We start from the raw sequence: 17806 nt of genomic DNA, 5'->3' as shown, positions 1-17806 counted from the left end.
AGTTTGCAGCGGTGGCTGATTTTGGGGAGGGGTTTCTTTTGTAGTCTGTCCCGCTGCAGCTTCAGACGTTGCCAGGCCGAGGCTGGGGGGGAGGGGGTGTCCGTTCCCTGAGAGGGTAGCCTCCCGCCAAGGGACCTTGCAAAGAAACTCCATCGGAGAGCAAATGGAACTTTCTTTGTCAGCAGAGCACACAGCCAGTGGCATTGGGTTCGGCTTGTAGAAGGAAGGCACAGCCTGCTTCCTGGTGGAGGGGGCAGGGATGGGGATGAGGGAAGGGGGTGTCCATCTTAGGTCCAGGCAACAGGTTTCTCTGGGGCTCCAAGTGATTTGAGAGGTGGTTGGAGAAGGGAAGGGAGATACTGACAGAACCAATTCCCGCATCCAGTGGGATTTCTTCAGATGGTGTTGAGTTGAAGGCTGATCAGGCCTGGGTTTCCAAGTGATTGCCTCCTTGCTTCCTGGTCCCCCGCCCCTCCGGCCCCTTCACATCCTTTGATTTGTGTATGGATACTTTTAAAACATTAGAAGTTTTTAAAATCCAGAGTTTAGAGGTGAAAGTTCCTAGGTGGAGGTCAGAGAATACGGGGAAAATCTCAGTCTGGAATAATAACTGTAAAGATGGAGGAGGCTGGGGAGTTCTTAGTGGTTTGCTTGGCCCCCGGCTGGCTTCCTGCCATCCCTCCGAGTTCCCTGTATGCTCACCAGAATTTCATTAGGATTTTCCCACTGCTTAAGGCAGAGGCCTCAAGGTGATATTTGGGATGTGTCTTTGGGCTGCCCAGAATGCTCCCGTTTTATTGTGAGCTCATGGGAGGTGAGTTAGCTGCCCACTGTAAAACTAGACCCTTACTCTCCTCTTCTGTAAAGTCAGCAGAATTCTAGGATCTTCCAAGCTCTCTGGTCTTTTAACACTGAGTGGAGGAGAAGAAGCACAAGGGTCAACGGGTCAACCCTTGGTGCACTTGAATTGATTTTGCAAACTCCCCCTCTTTTTATGATCAAAGAGGTCAGGTGTTGCCCTTACCCCCCATGAAAAGGCCTTGCACACTGAAGTCACTTTATTAATTGTCCTAGACTTGTCAGAGCTTGCAAGCCCAGCCTGTTTGTACTGTCAGATCATTTAATATCAAGAATGATCCCTGGTAAGGTGATAAGGAACATCTGAACAATTTATTTTTTCCTCCTTTAATTCTTCGCTAGCCACATCACGGAGCTAGGAAGATTTCACAGGAAACATTCAAAGCGGATTTGTCATTTCTTGTGCACTCCTTTTGCCTGGGTGGGAGAACTGGAGTTTGGTTTTAGTGGGTGCTGGCTAGTGAGATTCCCCAGTATCCCTCTGTATCCCTTGCTGGGCCTTGGGCTTTTCTACTCTAACTTGTTTTGTAGACATATTTTGGTTGATGTTACTTAGTATAACCTAGCTTTTGACTTTGTTTCAACGTTCAGTGCAGGAGGCAGAAGCGGTTGGTTTATTGACATGGAAACGAGGATCTTGTTTACTGTTACCTTAAAAGCTTTGTTTAGGTAAAGGCCATTCGCATCCAAAATAGTGCCCTAGTGTTTTCTAGAGGACCCTAGAGCCAGTACTAGCGCTGTACCTAAGTAACTAATGTTTTAATTTTAGGTAGTTTTCTTTTCTTTTTTTTTTTTTTTTTTAAATAGTTGATTGGGATGTGCAAACGGTTGGGATTTGCCTTCTTGCCTTGACGCCTCCTAGGCCTTGGAGATCTCAGTGTGGGAAAACTTTGCACACGGGAGTACGTTGCTCTCAGTGTGACATGCTCACTTCACCACCACACACATACAGTGCAGTCCCCAATTGGCTTTTGGTTTTGTAATTTTACATTTTTTTTTAAATCTTAGCACTTCTTTTTCTTCTTTGTACGTTCCTCACCCCAGCTCCCTGCCCTTTCCTGGACGCTACGTCATCTTTTCCCACACAAACAAGGTGGCTCTCACTGCACCTGTGTGTCGGTCCGATCTCCCAAGCCTCAGGAGTGAACAAAGACGAGCATCCGTCTCAGTTTGGGCGCCAGAATGGAAATCCACACCTGTTGTATTTCTTTTGTAGAGAAACTCTAGTCCGTGCTGGGCACACCTGTAGACGCAGTCATATTAATCTTTCGAAAGGATAGTTTCCTAGACCCGAGATTGTGATCTGTTTTAGCTTTGGAAAAGTAATCTCTCATTTCTCAGGTGGTGCTTAAAAGGGAAAAGCGCAAGGTAGATGTTTAGGTCTTTAAACTACCTCAATAAAAGTGATTTTTGTCTTTGTATGCCTTACAGTCCGTGGCTCTAAGGGACCCAGGGATTATCTGGGGTGGGGGAGAGATTGTGTGTGAGCCTCTCCACCCCTGCAGTTTTTCCCAAAGTGTGATGATTATTTTCTTAAGTGACAGAACCAACATGAGGTTCAGATTTACTTTTTAAAGGGGGAAATTTATAACACGAAAGCCAGAGCTCATAAATAAATAACTTGTAGCAATACCCATGTCATTTTCCATGTTGCACTATACTCAAAAGATCTGTCGCGGTTAGAAATCTAATGGGAACCAGTGATGGGATTTTTCCCTCTCTTTTTCTTTTTGAATTCTTTGCTGTTTTTATCTAGGCAGTAACTTTTTTTCTCCTCACATCAGCTGTTAGACTCAAATGCTTCTGTGGGAATTGTGAAGCTCGTCACTGATTGAGAATCATGTGCTCTGCAAGCCGGCTGCTCACGTAGAATGGGGAGCTTTTTCCACTGGGGTGGAGGTGGATTGGGGGAATACCCGAATTACTGCATATTAGATTTCCACTTCTGTCCAGTCGTTTTCTTTTTAACCCTCCCTGCAATGGCCTTTCTAGTTTGGACTTTGGATTGTTCATCTAGTTTCATGCCTGTGGTTTTTGTTTTTTGTTTTTAATCCATGTGGGTTTAATTTACACATAAACCTTGCTTTTCCTCTTTTATTACATTTATTAAAAGAAATAAGTAATTGATATCTGCTTTCTTTAAGATATACCAACAAGGCAAATGCAAATGATGTTTTTGAGAGTTCACTAGAACCCAGCTGTCAGAGGGGCTTCCACCCTCATTGCTCCTCCTCCCTCGGCTTCTCAAGTGTAGGGCTCTCAGATGTGAGCCACCATAACTGGCTGCAAAAGATCTTTTGGATCACCCTGAGTAACTTCATTTTGCAAATGTAGTGAGTTAATCTGAGGTGAACACTGTGTTGAATATTGTTGATTTTCATTTTTTTTAATTGCCAGGGAGAAGAAATATTCACCCATTTACTTATAGCTGGAGGAGCATTCATTTTGAGGGCTTTTTCTTTTTTTTCCCCCTTAAGATAACATTGTATCCATCTTCTGCCCCCCCCCCCCCCACATTGCACTTTAAGCTCTGGGTACCATTTCATATCCAGGGTCTGTGGAAGAGAAGTCCCTTGTCTCAATAAGAGTGGATGAGTTCTGGCTTATAAAATGTGTGGTGGAACGTTCCAGAAAGGTGAACCTCATGAGTCCCATAGGGAGAAGGATGGTGAAAGTTGGGATCCAAGCTGAAGGAGCTTTTGAATTGCCCAAGAAGTTACTAAAAGTTGAGGTCTAAGCCTGAGAAATGAGTGATTAATAATTAGGTGGTTGGTTATTTGTTTTTGTCTGCTGCTTCAAACTACTTCACTGACTTTTTCCTTTTTTTTTTTTAATTATTTTCTCCAGATTGATCCCAAAGTTGCATTTCCTCGTCGTGCGCAGCCCAAGGTAAGTAGGAGAGCCATGGATGGGATTTTAGCGGGACTTTCAAGCTTCAAACCGAGCATTGGCAACTGTTGGAGGCTGGCGCTTGTGCCTTCAGGGTGTCAGCAGAGGGAGGTGAAAAAGCCCAGGTGAGCAGTTCTGTGAGGTGACCCTGCACCTCCATGTCAGCATGCCACTGTGGGTTCCAAGCATCCAGCTGGGGAGAGGGGCAAATACGATCCTTCGCTCCTTCTCAGGAGGGCGCGACCACGCCTGCCGCAGTATTTATTCGAGTGTTCTATTTATTTTAAAGCAAGGCTGATATCCTATCAGGAAAAGCTGAACATTTCCTGATGCCTCTCTGTGGAGGGCCTTCTATTGAGGCCTTTCAATCTGGAGCATTTGGAGAAGAGCAGAATTTAAGTTATCAGCTTATCCTGTCTTGGGAAAAAAAAATCTTTCATAGAATGCCTAAAGTTGTATGTAGATCCGGGAGAGGGAGCTAGGGATGTCCCCAGTTTCAGGTCATCTGGAGCAGTCAGAGCCTTTGGAAACTTAACACAGCTCAGCTTTTGAGTTCCAGAGAATTGGGGCCTGGACGGAAGAGGTTGAAACAACGCTGCCCCACAGGAGTGATACTGGGCTTGCACTTCTGTAAAGTGCGGAGTTAACAATGTTTCCCCTGTGCCTGCCAGTTGCGGTTCTGAGGCGGCAGCTGGAGGCAGCCTTGCAGCTCCGTTAGGCTTCTGGCGCTCCTGTTCCCCGTTCCCCTCACACCTTTCTGTCCCTCGTACTTGAGTAAATCCTGTGTCCTTGACATTCTTGGGCGGGAGAAAGCCCTGAGTTTTTTAACTCTAGGTGCACAAAGAGAAAGGGCAATGGCTCTTGGAAAATTGAGTTTATTCCTTCACGCAGAGGCTCTTAGAGTGGAGAGCCTCTGATCATATAGAGGAGAAAATGGTTTTGCACGTTGGTAAAGAAAAAGGGATGGTAGTTTGAGGATTTCAGGTCTGGAACCTGCCACTTGAATGAGTGCGTGAATCTTTTTTTAAAGGATGGAATCCACATCCCTTCAGTCAGCAGAGTACATATTTGAAGGTGGCGTTTCCCCCTAACTCTTAAACAGATTGTAGCAATTAATGAAGAACTTAGATTCCTTTATGTGGCGTAAACTTTGGGGTTGGCTTTAGCTGTGTGTTAACTTTCCATGAAGTGGGCGAGCGCTCTCCCATCTCAGAATCCGCAGTGTTGCCTGGGTTTGGAAGGATTTCTGTTCGTTCCCTAGTGTGAATCTTCAAATTTCCAGGTTAGTCATTGGATCACTCATGACTTGGATCAGATTTCCCTTTAGGGAAACTGGAAAAAGCTTTGACTTGGGGAAACATGGCTCCAGACCCACTCCCTCCGCCTTTCGTCCCCCTCACTGGTGGACGTCCTTCTCCAGCCAGGAAGGCCGTATTTCACGTTAATGTGCAGTGGCATTGGTTTTTCAAATATTCGACTCAAAAACAAGATAGACAATAGCTCAGGCTTGTCTCCATGTCCCAGCCTGGGGTGTTTGTGAGTTCTCAGGCAGTTGGAAAAGGCCAGTTGCCTTGCAAATTCAGGGATTTAGGAGCAGTACCCTGTCGTCACTTTGTGAAGGGCTTTCCTATCCTTTATCCACGTCTGAATCCCAGCCCTGGCTCAGTTTCCTCGTCTCTGAACCTGGAGTGATATCCGCTCCTTCACCAAGGTTCCTTTGAAAAATGAAAGCGTGGCCTGGCGAGGGCCTCGCCGCGCATCACCGTCCCCGTCATTACTGGTTTAATCATCATTAGGATGGAGGGGGTGCGCAAGCCTGACCACCTGGCTTCAGATGCCAGCTGTGCCCGTCATTTGCTGTGGTGAACTTGGCCAAATCACTTAGCTTCCTTGAGCTTGTTTCCTTTTCTCATGGTTTCCTGTAGTGAGATAAACAAGCTTCTAGAAGGGTCTGAGACATGGGGATGCCAACGTCTGATCCACTGTTATTCCTGATGATTTTTGAGTGGACTTGCAGTCTTCCTGCCTCTGAGCTGCTCTTTATGTTAGGGTCCCACACTCGTCCTCTGAGAGAACTAGTGATGATATTAATTGAATGTGTGTGCCAGGCACTTTGAGAGGGGATGATGGATCACCTTTGTTGGACGAATGAGACAGTTCAAACACTGAGGGGTTGAATACTGATATTTAAAAAAGTACACCTATGCAATCTGCCTCTGTAGTTGGACTGCTGGCCAGTGTGTGGTCCTGCTGGGGTACCACTGGGCATTGCCTCCTTGTCAGAAGCGAGGGAACATGGCTCTCTGGGTTCAGCAGACCATGAAGAGCAGAACCAAAATCATTCTCAGTGAAATTCCAGGTTCTTGGGTTCTGGTCATTCTCCTCCCCTTGTGACATCATCCAATTTTGCGACACCGTCTCGTGTTCTCTAACTGACTCCTTTGGGGTGTCCTTTTAGGTGGTTTGGGGGTTGTTCAGCCCAGAGGTTGTTGAGGTGCAGATGTGTCTCTGTTGGGAACTGGAATAGGTAGGGAAAGGACTTGCCCTGTTCGGTAATTTTCCCACAGAACTAAGCCTGGCCATCAGGGTTCCAGACCAAGGTGACTATTGGGGACTTTGAATGAAGCCTTATTTGTGTTTATCTTCCTTTCTTAGAACTTCCGTGTGTCTCTGTGGGGGTCCTGGTGACAGGGCGGACTGTACCCTTCTGTCTGGACTGGGTGCTGGGCTCATTAATGAAGTGTCAGCTTGTGTTTCAGTTCAAACTCCTCTCTGCTCTCTGGCTGCCCCTCCCTGCTAACAGTTGCCAGAGAAATATTCCGTGGAGGTGTTAAACAGGACGTGTGGAAAGAAGCTGTAACTTGAGACCAGAGAAAAATCTGTGGCAGTGAAGAACGTATTTCGTACGAGTACTGTCATAATATTCTTTAATGTCTCGTATAAATAAAAATCTGTTTTGTCCAGAATTTTAACGAGCAACGAAGGCAGACTGTGGAGTCTTGCAGCTCAACATCTCCCTCTTTGTAATGTGCATGCTCGCAGGGCTTTATTAGCCAGTCTAGGGACCACTCTTTGGAGGCCAATGGCCGTTCATTAGGGAAGTACATCTTCATCAGGAAGAAATGGGATCATTCTGTGTCTTCCTATTTCACCGGGGCGTTTTATTTTGTAAAATACATATAGGGATTCTCCCTCACCTCCATCTTTTTAAAAATTAAAATGGTCGTGTGATTCTAAAAAGACGACTTAATTCGAAGCTGCGACGGTCTAGAGAGAGGCTGACAGAGATCAATCATGCCATTTCCCTTTTTTTTCCTGTCTCCTTTGGGTCCAAGTGTCAGCTGCCTGGGTGAATTTTTTGGCTTCCTTTTCTTTTGTGGAGGAATGAACTAGACTCTAGCAGCTATGCAGCTACGGGCAAGAGCGGAGCCTGGGTATGACTCACCATCTGTCCTAATTGTCCTTGGGTTTAAGAACACTGTTTTCTTGTTGGGGAGCCGTGGCACACGACTTTAATCCCAGCACTCAGGAGGCAGAAACAGGCAGATCTCTGTGAGTTTGAGGCCAGTCTGGTCTATAGAGTGAGTTCCGGGACAAACTCAAAGCTACAGTGAAACCCTGTCTCCAAAAAAACAAAAAACAAACAAACAAAAAAGTTAATTTGAATACAACAGATAAAACTTTTGGAAAGCACTAACAGGAAAAAGTGGAGATTATGTTTTTGGGTTTTTGTTTGTTTGTTTGCCTTTTGGTTTTTCTTTCTTTTTTTTTTTTAAATATTTATTTATTATTATGTATACAATATTCTGTCTGTGTGTATGCCTGTAGGCCAGAAGAGGGCATCAGACCCCATTACAGATGGTTGTGAGCCACCATGTTGTTGCTGGGAATTGAACTCAGGACCTTTGGAAGAGCAGGCAATTCTCTTAACCTCTGAGCCATCTCTCCAGCCCTGCCTTTTGGTTTTTCAAAACAGGGTTTCACTGTGTAACCCTGGCTGTTCTGAAACATGAGTGCTGGGATTAAAGCCGTGCTCCACCACTGCTCGACTGACTTTATTTTTTAATGGACACATAAAAACATGTTGCATATGGGGCTGGAGAGATGGCTCAGTGGTGGGAGCCTTTGCTTCTCCTGTGAGGTCCTGAGTTCGGGTCCCAGCACCCATGTCAGGTAGCTTCTAGCCCCCTGTGACTTCAGCTCTAGGGAGTCACACACTCTGCTGATCTCTGCAGGTGCTTGCACACACGTCTCTCTCTCTCTCTCACACACACACACACATACACACACACACAACCATTAAAAAAAAAGAAACCTAAAAACAAAATGATCTACCAGCATGGGAGCATATGCTGTTTTGATTCATGTGTGTGTTCATTGTGTCCTGAAACTCGAGAGGCAGGGACCTTAGCCACTGGTGTAGAGACATCTAGAGATGTCATTTGTTCAGCCGACCTCCAGTTGCCTTCAGTGACAGCTGGGTGGCTGTGGACATACCACTGAAATCCCATCAAGCCTCAATTTCCCACTTTTAAAAAGTGTTATGCTCCTCACCACGTTATTTTGGAAATGAATACAGATTGTCGTTGGGATCTGCGTATGGTCAAGTGGCACCTAGCACATGTCTCCTGATACCATTATAGAATTAATCTTCTTCTACTTTTTTCAGAGGTCTCATGTATCCCAGTCCGGCCCCAGAATCATTGTGTAGCCAGTGTTGATCTTGAACAGTTAATTCCAGCCTCTATCTCCTGAGTTCGGAGATTACAGGTCACCACACCCAGTTTTACAGAGTACTGGAGAGTCAACCTAGGGCTTCCTGCTTGCTAGGCAGCCTCTCTACCAACTGAACTATATTCCTACCCTTAGAATTACCTTAATAGAGTCAAGAAACTGCCATGGAAAAATGACTTCGGGAAAAAAAAATCTTAATCGGAATATAAGCCCCCTGGCTGCGTGGAGCTTTGGAGCTCAGTGTTTGGTAACTAAAGGAGTTGAGTCCTAAGCAGCTTTTCCTCACCAGAGGCAACTGCAACCCAGTCGTTTTCTGTTGGGTGCTTCCGAGTCACCACAACAGTTAAGTTGTGGAGGGTTGTGCTAGGAGCCAGATTTTCCTGTTCCCATTATTGTTCCTTGACGCTGCTTTAGGGTCCTAAAAGCTTCTCTGTGAAGCTTGCATCCAGATGGATACAGTGGCTGCCTGTGCACACCCCCTGTTCTGGGGGAGTGGTCTCTTGGCAGCATTTCAAGGGCGGAGGGTGAGATTCCGGCATCTGGCCCCCCCTTGCTGCTCGAAGTTGGGTCACCCAGCGTCTTGCCATCTTGGATGATCTGCAGCTGTCATCTCGGCAGCCATAGTTAAGTAACCAGCCAGGTGAGTTTTCTTGGTCCTGCAAGGATGCCGTGGTGTGCCTGTGTCCCTTTTCCCCACCAGTAAGGACTTTGGAGGATTAATGGCTTAGCTTCTTGCTTGTCAGAGAGCCTTTCTTTCCTGTGTTCCACGTCCTTAGCAGGTGTCAACTCACGGAGGAAGGACACTTTTGTCCTACAAATGTCCTTTCTCTGAATGTTGCCGTTCCTTCCAGACTGGGATTCCCTTGTTCCTGTCATTCTTCTAGGATGACAAAGCCCCTCTGTCCCATGTCATGTGGCTTTAGGTAAATAGGTGAGCCTCCTTCCTGTCCCCAAGCGGGGAGAGGGACATGGCAGTCTCTGAGGGCCCATCTTTTAGGCCTCTTGATGTGATGGTGTGTATTCCAAGTGTCCACTTTTATATTTTCATACCTGGAAATTCTTCAGCTGCAAGCCTCAGAATACACCACGGTTGTGTGACCCTTCCTCTTCTACGACTTACTGAATTTAGAGTGTTAATTTACATGAGATCACGTGATGGCACAGCTAGTGGCTGGCCCCAAGAACATACCTGCACACCTCTCACCACTCTTCAGCTTACTCATTGCTCCCTCTTGGCATGGACTCTCTTTTTCCATGAGGGCATCTGAGAGCCCCTCATTGCTTCCTTGGACTTCCTGCTGCCCATGGAGCAGTTTAACTGCATTGGCCTTGGTTTCTGTCCCCTGTAAGAGCCCCGTGAGGGCCCCTTTCCAGCTTATCTCACCTCTTTCTTCACTTCCATGGCTTTGGGACCGAGACCTTTGTCCTGTCTCTCTGTGCCCTTCTCTCCGATGCATCCCATGGCTTGAGCTATCCCGGCTTCCGCATGAAGCCGAGCTCTGCACTGTCTGCTGATGCCTCGTTAGGTGGTGTCGTCATGCACACACCACAGAGCATCTTCAGCTCACACAAGCCCGATGAAGCGTTCCTGGGCAGCATACCCTTCAGGGACCCCTGTCGTGTGCGTGTGCGTGTGCGTGCGTGCGTGTGTGTGTGTGTGTGTGTCGTTAGGTGGTGTCGTCATGCACACACCACAGAGCATCTTCAGCTCACACAAGCCCGATGAAGCGTTCCTGGGCAGCATACCCTTCAGGGACCCCTGTCGTGTGCGTGTGCGTGTGCGTGCGTGCGTGTGTGTGTGTGTGTGTGTGTGTGTGGACTAGAATGAACCGGCATGGAGCTCCGTTCTTTATCTGGATTTCCAGCATCTTAGCTTGGTGTCTGTTATGGCTCTTGCAGCCGTTGGCAGCTAATGTAGCTCCTACACCCTTTAGAGGTTGTGGAAAGCATTTCCTCAGTTATTCCTCATGGAGTGCCCAGTGCGTGCCAGCCACCCTGGGGCTCTGGAGATAGCGTGGACAGGAGGACCAGGCCTCCTCACTCACTGAACCTTCATTTCAGCGGGGCTTCATGAATAAAGCAGACGGGTTAGGGTATGACAGATTATCAGGCATGAACCCCTAAGCCAGGCAGAATCATGCTGGGGGGTGGGGAGGGGCCATCCCTTCATTAACGCATGCAGTTGTCACTTTCAGTAGTTAAATGATTATTTACCAAGGTATTCTGTTCTGAGTTTTGCAGTATTTTACCTTCAGGCCTTGTTGTCTGTACCAGGCAGTAACCCCAAAGGTACAAGTGCATTGTTCATGGCTAACAACCAAGCCTCTTAGCTCTCTGAGAGGTTTTGTACATCGTACAACTTTGATTTAAATGGAGTGGATGAAAAATGATGGAGACACCGTTGTGGGGTCAGCGACAGCAGTGACCTGTGTGACGAGAGCGGACACGATCTGCACAGTAAAGGAGGCTGGGGGCCGCCTGTGGGGGACGGCCCTCTAGTCTGCGGTGGTTTGGTGCTGGCTCTTGAAGAGCGACAAGGAAGAAGAATGTCGGAGTGCTATAAGGCCAGGGAGAGAGTCTCGGGCTTGGAAAGTAGTACACACTGGGGTCGGGTTTGATAGCCAGGCATATTTTGGCATAGGGGCGCTGCCCAGGGTGCTCTGAGATCTTCTGAACCCCCAGAGAAGTCAGGGTCATTGAGAAAATGGTTGGTTCTCTTTCTGGGATATTGCCACACACTGGACTCATGGCTTATGCTTAATGGGTAATTTCAGATTGTTTTCCCGGGCGGTAGACCATCTTCAGGTATGAGGCTCTTGGTAGAAACCCCTCTGATCTTTGGGATGAGTGGGCAGCTTACAGAGTCTGCCATTCTGATGTTTGTACCTCTTACCCCCTCTTCTGTCTTCTTAGTAAGGGACTACAGCGTAGACCACATTGTACAGTTCTGTCCTCTGTCCTTGTCGAAGCTGTGGTCATGACCTCTCCCTTTGTGGACAGTGAGGTGACATTTTTCCATATGGAAATCGCAGGTTGCTTCTGATGCCCCTGCCCTGTTGCTGAGAACATTGGACCTGAGACTTCATAGGTCATGGCAGCTTGTGTTGCCTTTGCTTGGTGGCTGCTCAGAGGGAAGAGCCTGTATGTTGGGAATCTCTGAGCCTGCTTTCCCTGTGTGCTGTGCAGGGCGGTGGGTGTTCTCTTGCTGCAGTTACCTGCAATGGTTGGTTCAGCTGGGCAGCTCTCTTTTTGGGTGCCAAGTTCAGCGTTCCGATGCCTGTTTTCCCTCTCTCGAGGATGGCACCACACTTCTAAGTATCTGGGAAGGTGTTTTCCCCCCACCCCTCAGGTGTATACCTGGCTTACTGTATTTGCTTATTTTAGTTTGAGATTTTGAATATTCTAAAAAAAATGATTCAAAAATGTACCTGATGTTGCAGGACAGTACCAAGCCTCATTACAGTGATCTCTCGTCACCCTTGATAGAACCACCGCTCTACAGACGGGTGAACTGAGGCCTGTGAAGGTGAACAGCTTTGTTGAAACCATTGAAATTGCAAGAATCAGGTTCGGCCTTTGGACCCAAGTCCAAGGGGATCCCAAGGTCTCATTGCCCTGAACTCTAAGCTTCCTCTGCTTCATCCAATATGAGTGGTATATCCAGCCTGAAACTTGTCTGCTTCTTCGTAGAGAACAATGTCATGTCTCATTGTCAAATGATTGGACGCCTCTGGTAGACTTTAATTTCTTCTACTTTGTCCGAATGTTATACAGTAACCAGGCTGCACATAGTATTTGTTACAATCTATCCAGGAAGCTCCGGGGTATTTTCCTTCCTAGTTGTTTATGTCTGAGAACTTGTTAGCATAGTGAAATGACACTTCACTTAATGCTTTTATACTTCAATTTTTTTTTGTTTTGTTTTCTGTGAAATGGGACCTTCCTAGACTTGTTCAGGAGGATGAGGCGAGGTGATGTCTCTGGGTGACTGCACATTGTGGGTACAATGGGAGCATTGGTTACCTGTCCCTGTCCCTAGAGAGGACACTGTCTGTACCGTAAGAAGACTGTACCCAGCAGCCTGCAGATTGCTTGGCGTGGTTGCCCTTTTTGTAGGTGATGCAAGGTCCAGCACACTGAGATGGGAAGCTTGGTGTCGGCGGCTTGGCAGACTCTCGGGGTCCTGGCTTTCAGGGCGAGATAGTATGCACCCTTTATCTTGGCCATGCTCAGTGGGTGTGAGGAATTCATTTCCTTCTCTGTGTAGGATGCCTGTGTTTTTGCTGCCTTTGAGAGTATCGTCCTAGGCTACAGCTAGGGAAGAGCTGAGACCCCACTGTGAGAGAGGTCTCTTCCAGGGCCTGCGCTCTCCCAGGGCTGGTCTTTATCTGCCTGGGGTAGTTTCACCAATGATTGATCTGAAAGCCCCTCGTTCATTTATTTGTCACTGGCTGTGACAGGCAAGTTAATGCTAATGGATTCTTTTTTTAGCCTGTTGTCTGGGATGTTTCTCCCAAATGTCCTGAAATCTATGGCATTAGGGGAATGTGTAACTTTTATGGTAGAGGAGGATTTAAAAGATAAATAGGGTTTTGTGTGCAAGGGGCTTGCATTTAGGTTCGGGGCAAGAGCGGCCAAGTGGGGGGTGCTGGGCGAGCAGAGAGTCTGTCTTTTTAAGAAATCCATTCAGAGCTCTAAATTGCTGTTTCTGTTTCAATTATGTGACAATTTCAAGGGTTTAGAAAAATCTAATAAAATGGTCTTGATGATGCATTCTGGGGATGACAGTGCTTCGGAAAGATGCCGGAGAATAAATTCCTTGGGGGTCAAGAGATTGTCGTTCCTGCCACCTCCAGGCCTGCTTCATCTGGGCTTTTACATTTTTATTGTTTTGAAGGGCAGGAAACGGTGTAGGAATGCATTCAGGGCTTCATCCGTAGCCTCCACCGAAATGAATTATTCTCTTTGCGCAGTTGCAAATACATGGCCACCGCGCTCTTTTCTTTTTTCTTTTTTTTTTTTTTTTATCCTAAGATGACATACTGTAAACGACTTTCAGAGCACGATTTGTGTGTGTAGTGATGTTGAATAAAGCACCAAAAAGAAGCCACTGGAGGGGAGGGGGCAGATGGGAAGCTCTGGGAGAGGTTTTTCTCCCCTTTCTCCAATCAAAGCTCTTGATAAGTTTCCCAGAGAACAGAAGTTTACAATGGGACCGAGCTTCTGGCCTGCTTACGGCAGCAGAGTGCAGAAAGACACAGTGTAGCAAAATGGGATGCTGAGTGACATTAATGAGGTGGCCACTCTGGTGGGAGGGAGGCAAGGAACCAGCCAAGTCCGGGTTCCCATGATTTGTTTCGTGCACTTTTGTGTGCATGTGTGTGTGCCTGTCCCTGTGTGTGCACATGCATACATTTTGGCTTCATCCTTTTTCCAGTGGTGGGTTTGAATGCCAAGCTCTGATAATATGTTGAAGTAAGTGCCCTGCACACAGACTGACTGGGTTGGTATCACCTATTTCCAGTTGCTGCACAGTCAAGTTTGAAATAAAAAAGAAATAAAAAATGTATTTTGTGTGTGACAGTGTGCACATGCGTGTGCACCATGTCATGCACGGGGAGGTCAAAGAACAGCTCTCAAGAGTTATTTCTCTCCTTCCACTGTGTGAGTCCCTGGGCTGGAGCCCCGCCTAGCAGGCTTGACAACGAGTGCCCCCGCCCCAGCCATTTCTTCAGCCCCGAAGTCAGCCTTTAAAGTGGGTGGTGTTTTGTTCTGCCCTGTGGGTCCCTGCTGGAACCAGATGGGCGATTGTGAGGCCAACACCACACAGCTGGACATTGTCGGTACACTGGAAGGGAGAGGATGAAAAGCCCCTATTTTCATTTCTGAAATGGACTCCAGCCATGGGAGGAGAAGAAAACCTGTATGTACATCACCAGGCATGGTGGCGCACACCTTTAATCCCAGCATTTGGGAGAGGGAGGCAGGTGGATCTCTATGAGTTTGAGGCCAGCCTGGTCTATAAAAGTGAGTTCCAGGACAGCCAGGGCTGTTACACAAAAACCCTGTCTGGAAAAACCTAAATGAAAAGAAAAGTAAAGAAAAGAAAACCTGTAAGAATACAGCAAGGTTTTACATTTATTTATTTATTTATTTATTTATTTATTTATTTATTTATTTATTTTTTGTAATCCCAGAAAGGTCCTTTTCTGATAACACTTCACATGATGACATGAATAGGTCATCGCAACACATGCCCTTTAAATCATCTAGTGTCGTGGAGAGTTCTGCGTGTCCATGTTCAGTTTGCGGGGAGAATTTCCCACTCCCGGAGAAGAACTGCGGCTGTGCGGGTAGCTCACCTGGGAATCCGGGGAGAGGTGCCGCTTTGGGGACTCTGACTTTGTAGTGTCCTTGGCTTCGTTGTGGTACCTTCATCTCCTTCACTGTGACACTGGAATAATACTGTTCAGAGTGACAGGCAAGTGTTGGAAAACCTGCTAGAAGCTTCTAGAGAAGAGCTTGCCAGTGCCTGGGTGGGGTGGATGGAAACACAGTGCATATTAACCAGGGCAGCCTGTTTTTACACCTCTCACCCCTGTTCCCTTGGGGCTAGCTCCCCAAGGATCTTTTTTTATAGCCAGAGGCAAGCAAATAAAAGGGTTTCTCTCTCTCTCTCTCTCTCTCTCTCTCTCTCTCTCTCTCTCTCTCTCTCTCTCTCACACACACACACACACACACACACACAAGATAATGCTTAGGCGAAGCCAGCTGGTTCCTATGTAGTTCCACCAGAGGAAGGTGGCTCAAATAAGGCTGTTGGACCCTGGGCTGAGCATCTCCTTAAGACTGCTAAGTCTATATGTTTCCTCATCTGTTTTCAAAGCAGATAATTGGTTTTAGTGAGAACTTCTGACTTGATTAGGGGGCCCTTAGGAAATTAAAGTGTGTTTGAATTTCACAAGTATAATTTTAATTATGCACATTTTGCATTTTTCCACTAGGGAGCCAGGTTCAGGGCTTGTTTTCCTACACTAATAGGGGCAGTGAAGTAACGATGACAGAACGTCTTTAAGAGTAAGAATCCTTGGGTCCAGTCATGCATTTGTCTTGTACATAGTGGACAGATTAACATCCCTTCATGTCCTATGTTATAACCCTTGTTAAAGATGGTTTCCATTGTACCCAGGCACCTGTAGAGCTAGCTGACACCGTAGGTCAGTGGGGACTGGCTCTTGCTGTGTGTTTTTCTGCTGCACGCGCCAGCAGAATTTAATTCAAGCCTTTAAGAGTGCAGGTCCTGACTGCAGCCTGTGTTTGGCATGATGTCCCCTTAGCATGTCATCATTGGCTTTATTGCCACATTATCTTGTTTTCTCCAGGTTCATGCCTTCCCAGCATCAGCTCTCCTGGTTGCCCCTCTTTATCATGACCCTGCTGGGGTAGAGTTGAGCCACCGATGGGATTACCCTCAGATAGAGGCAGGCTGTGCTGAGCCCCAGGCCTCCAAGAGAAGGCGTGGCTGTGTTTATGGGAAATGAGTCTTTTGCAGAACTTTCAGGTCTGGGCCGACAAAACCCTCATGCGCCAGGGAAAGCACTCGTGGGTTGGAACTTGAGCGTCCTCAGACATGTTCCTGTGTGCGCGGACTATAAAGAACTCTCCAGAGGGCTCCTCTGATATTCCAGGCTCTCGTCGTGCTTATTGGCAGAAGAGATAAATTGGCTAGATCTTCCGGACAGAGACATGAACCCACCCTGTGAACAACTCGGTGTTGTACAGGTTGGGACCTGAGAACATGGGAAGTGAGGATCTTGCATATACGCCGGATGCTTTCCATCCCTTGACCCTGTGCTTTCTAAGTCATGGACTTTGTTATTTGTATCACTTCCTGTTGAGGTGTTACTGCTTCCTGGATTCCTGAACTAGGCTTCCTGAGTTTGAATCCTTGCTCTGCCAGGTACCATCTGTGCAGCCCAAGCACATTGTCTGAAGTATTCCGTACTCAGTTGTCATTTGTAAAGTGGACCGGTTCTAGCACCTTCACAGGGTTGTGGCGAGGATGAGCTGAGTTAGCATAGTACATGCTAACGTGGTGTCTGGGACATGGGATATTACATATGTGTGAGTTAGGAGCTGTTAGGAAGGGCACTGTCCTGTGACAAGTTTGGCTAACTGTTGTCTGCCTGAGATGGTGCATGTGCCACTGTCTGCTGTCTTACATATTTTTTATGTAATATTTGAGGGATAAAAAAGAATGTGTGTGTGTGTGTGTGTGTGTGTGTGTGTGCAGTTAGAGAAAGCCACCAAGGTTCAACTTCTTACCACGTTGTGTTTTGAGTGTTTTAACTGCTTGTTTGTGCATGCCTGGTACCCAGGGAGGCCAAAAGGCATTGGATTTCTCTGGAACTGAAGCTGCAGGTGGCTATGAGCCACCGTACGACTGCTGAGACTTGAACCTGGATCCTCCAGATGAATGCCAGTGCTCTTAAGTGCTGAGCCCCGTCTCTAGCCCTTTAAATTTATTTTCTGAAAGCTGCTTATGGTATCACACATCTGTAATTTCAGCACTTTGTAAGTGGCAGACTTCTAGAAAGAGCAGGAGTTGGAGCCATCCGCAACTCTGTAGCTATCTTGAGACTAGCCAGTAACTAACAAGAAAAACAAACAAACAAAAAAGCTGTCTTGAAAATGGGAAAGTTAGCTGGGCAGTAGTGACACAAGCCTTTAATCCCAGCACTCAGGAGGCAGAGGCAGGTGGATCATCACTGAGTTCAAGACCAGCCTGGTCTACAGAGTGAGTTCCAGGACAGGCCCCAAAGCTACACAGAGAAACCCTGTCTCGAAAATCCAACCAACCAACCAAACAAATAAATACAAAAAACAAAACAAAAACAAAACAAAAAACAAAAACCAGAAAGAAAATGGGAAAGTTTACAGAGTGTCCTGATGGGGTGAGGACATCATGCCTTAGCTGGTGCATCTTCTACCTGCCCATGAGATGAAAGAGAGGTTGGTGATCTTAATTTGCACAAAGGGCGCTGCCTCAGGGTTTCATACCACACAAACCCCATTCAAGGACATCGAAATGCCTCAGGGTTCCTATCTGGCACTTCTAGTCCTGGATTAATTCATTGGTGCTGGAGGCAAACCAGAAGGGCAGAGCTGGGTGGTGAGAGTCTGATGAGAAGGGAAGAGTAGCTTCTAGAAAAACTAACAAAAAAAAGACCTCCAGTTGTGAGTGAGGATAGGTGACAGGCATGTCACCTGAGACTACCGAGATAGGCAAAGTCACCTCTTTTGTGAAGCCTTTGGGTTCTAGGGG

The 17806-nt window shown here is 46.9% G+C and overlaps 1 protein-coding gene across 7 annotated transcripts in view; it reads left to right on the top strand.

Annotated features, from left to right (window-relative positions):
* The window catches only part of Msi2 (musashi RNA binding protein 2), a 461743-nt gene that overhangs the window by 99869 nt on the left and 344068 nt on the right, over positions 1-17806 (top strand). For all 7 annotated transcript variants that reach the window (XM_050157119.1, XM_050157114.1, XM_050157113.1 and 4 more), the window contains exon 5: positions 3706-3747. In XM_050157119.1, coding sequence (XP_050013076.1) covers positions 3706-3747 — 42 coding nt within the window. The remainder of the gene's footprint in view (positions 1-3705; positions 3748-17806) is intronic.

This window comes from Alexandromys fortis, unplaced genomic scaffold (genome assembly GCF_014885135.2).
Source record: "Alexandromys fortis isolate MF-2015 unplaced genomic scaffold, M_Fortis_MF-2015_v1.1 scaffold_31, whole genome shotgun sequence".
Taxonomy (NCBI): domain Eukaryota; kingdom Metazoa; phylum Chordata; class Mammalia; order Rodentia; family Cricetidae; genus Alexandromys; species Alexandromys fortis.
The sequence above is the reverse complement of the archived record's forward strand: the minus strand, read 5'-3'. Positions and strand labels throughout refer to the sequence as shown.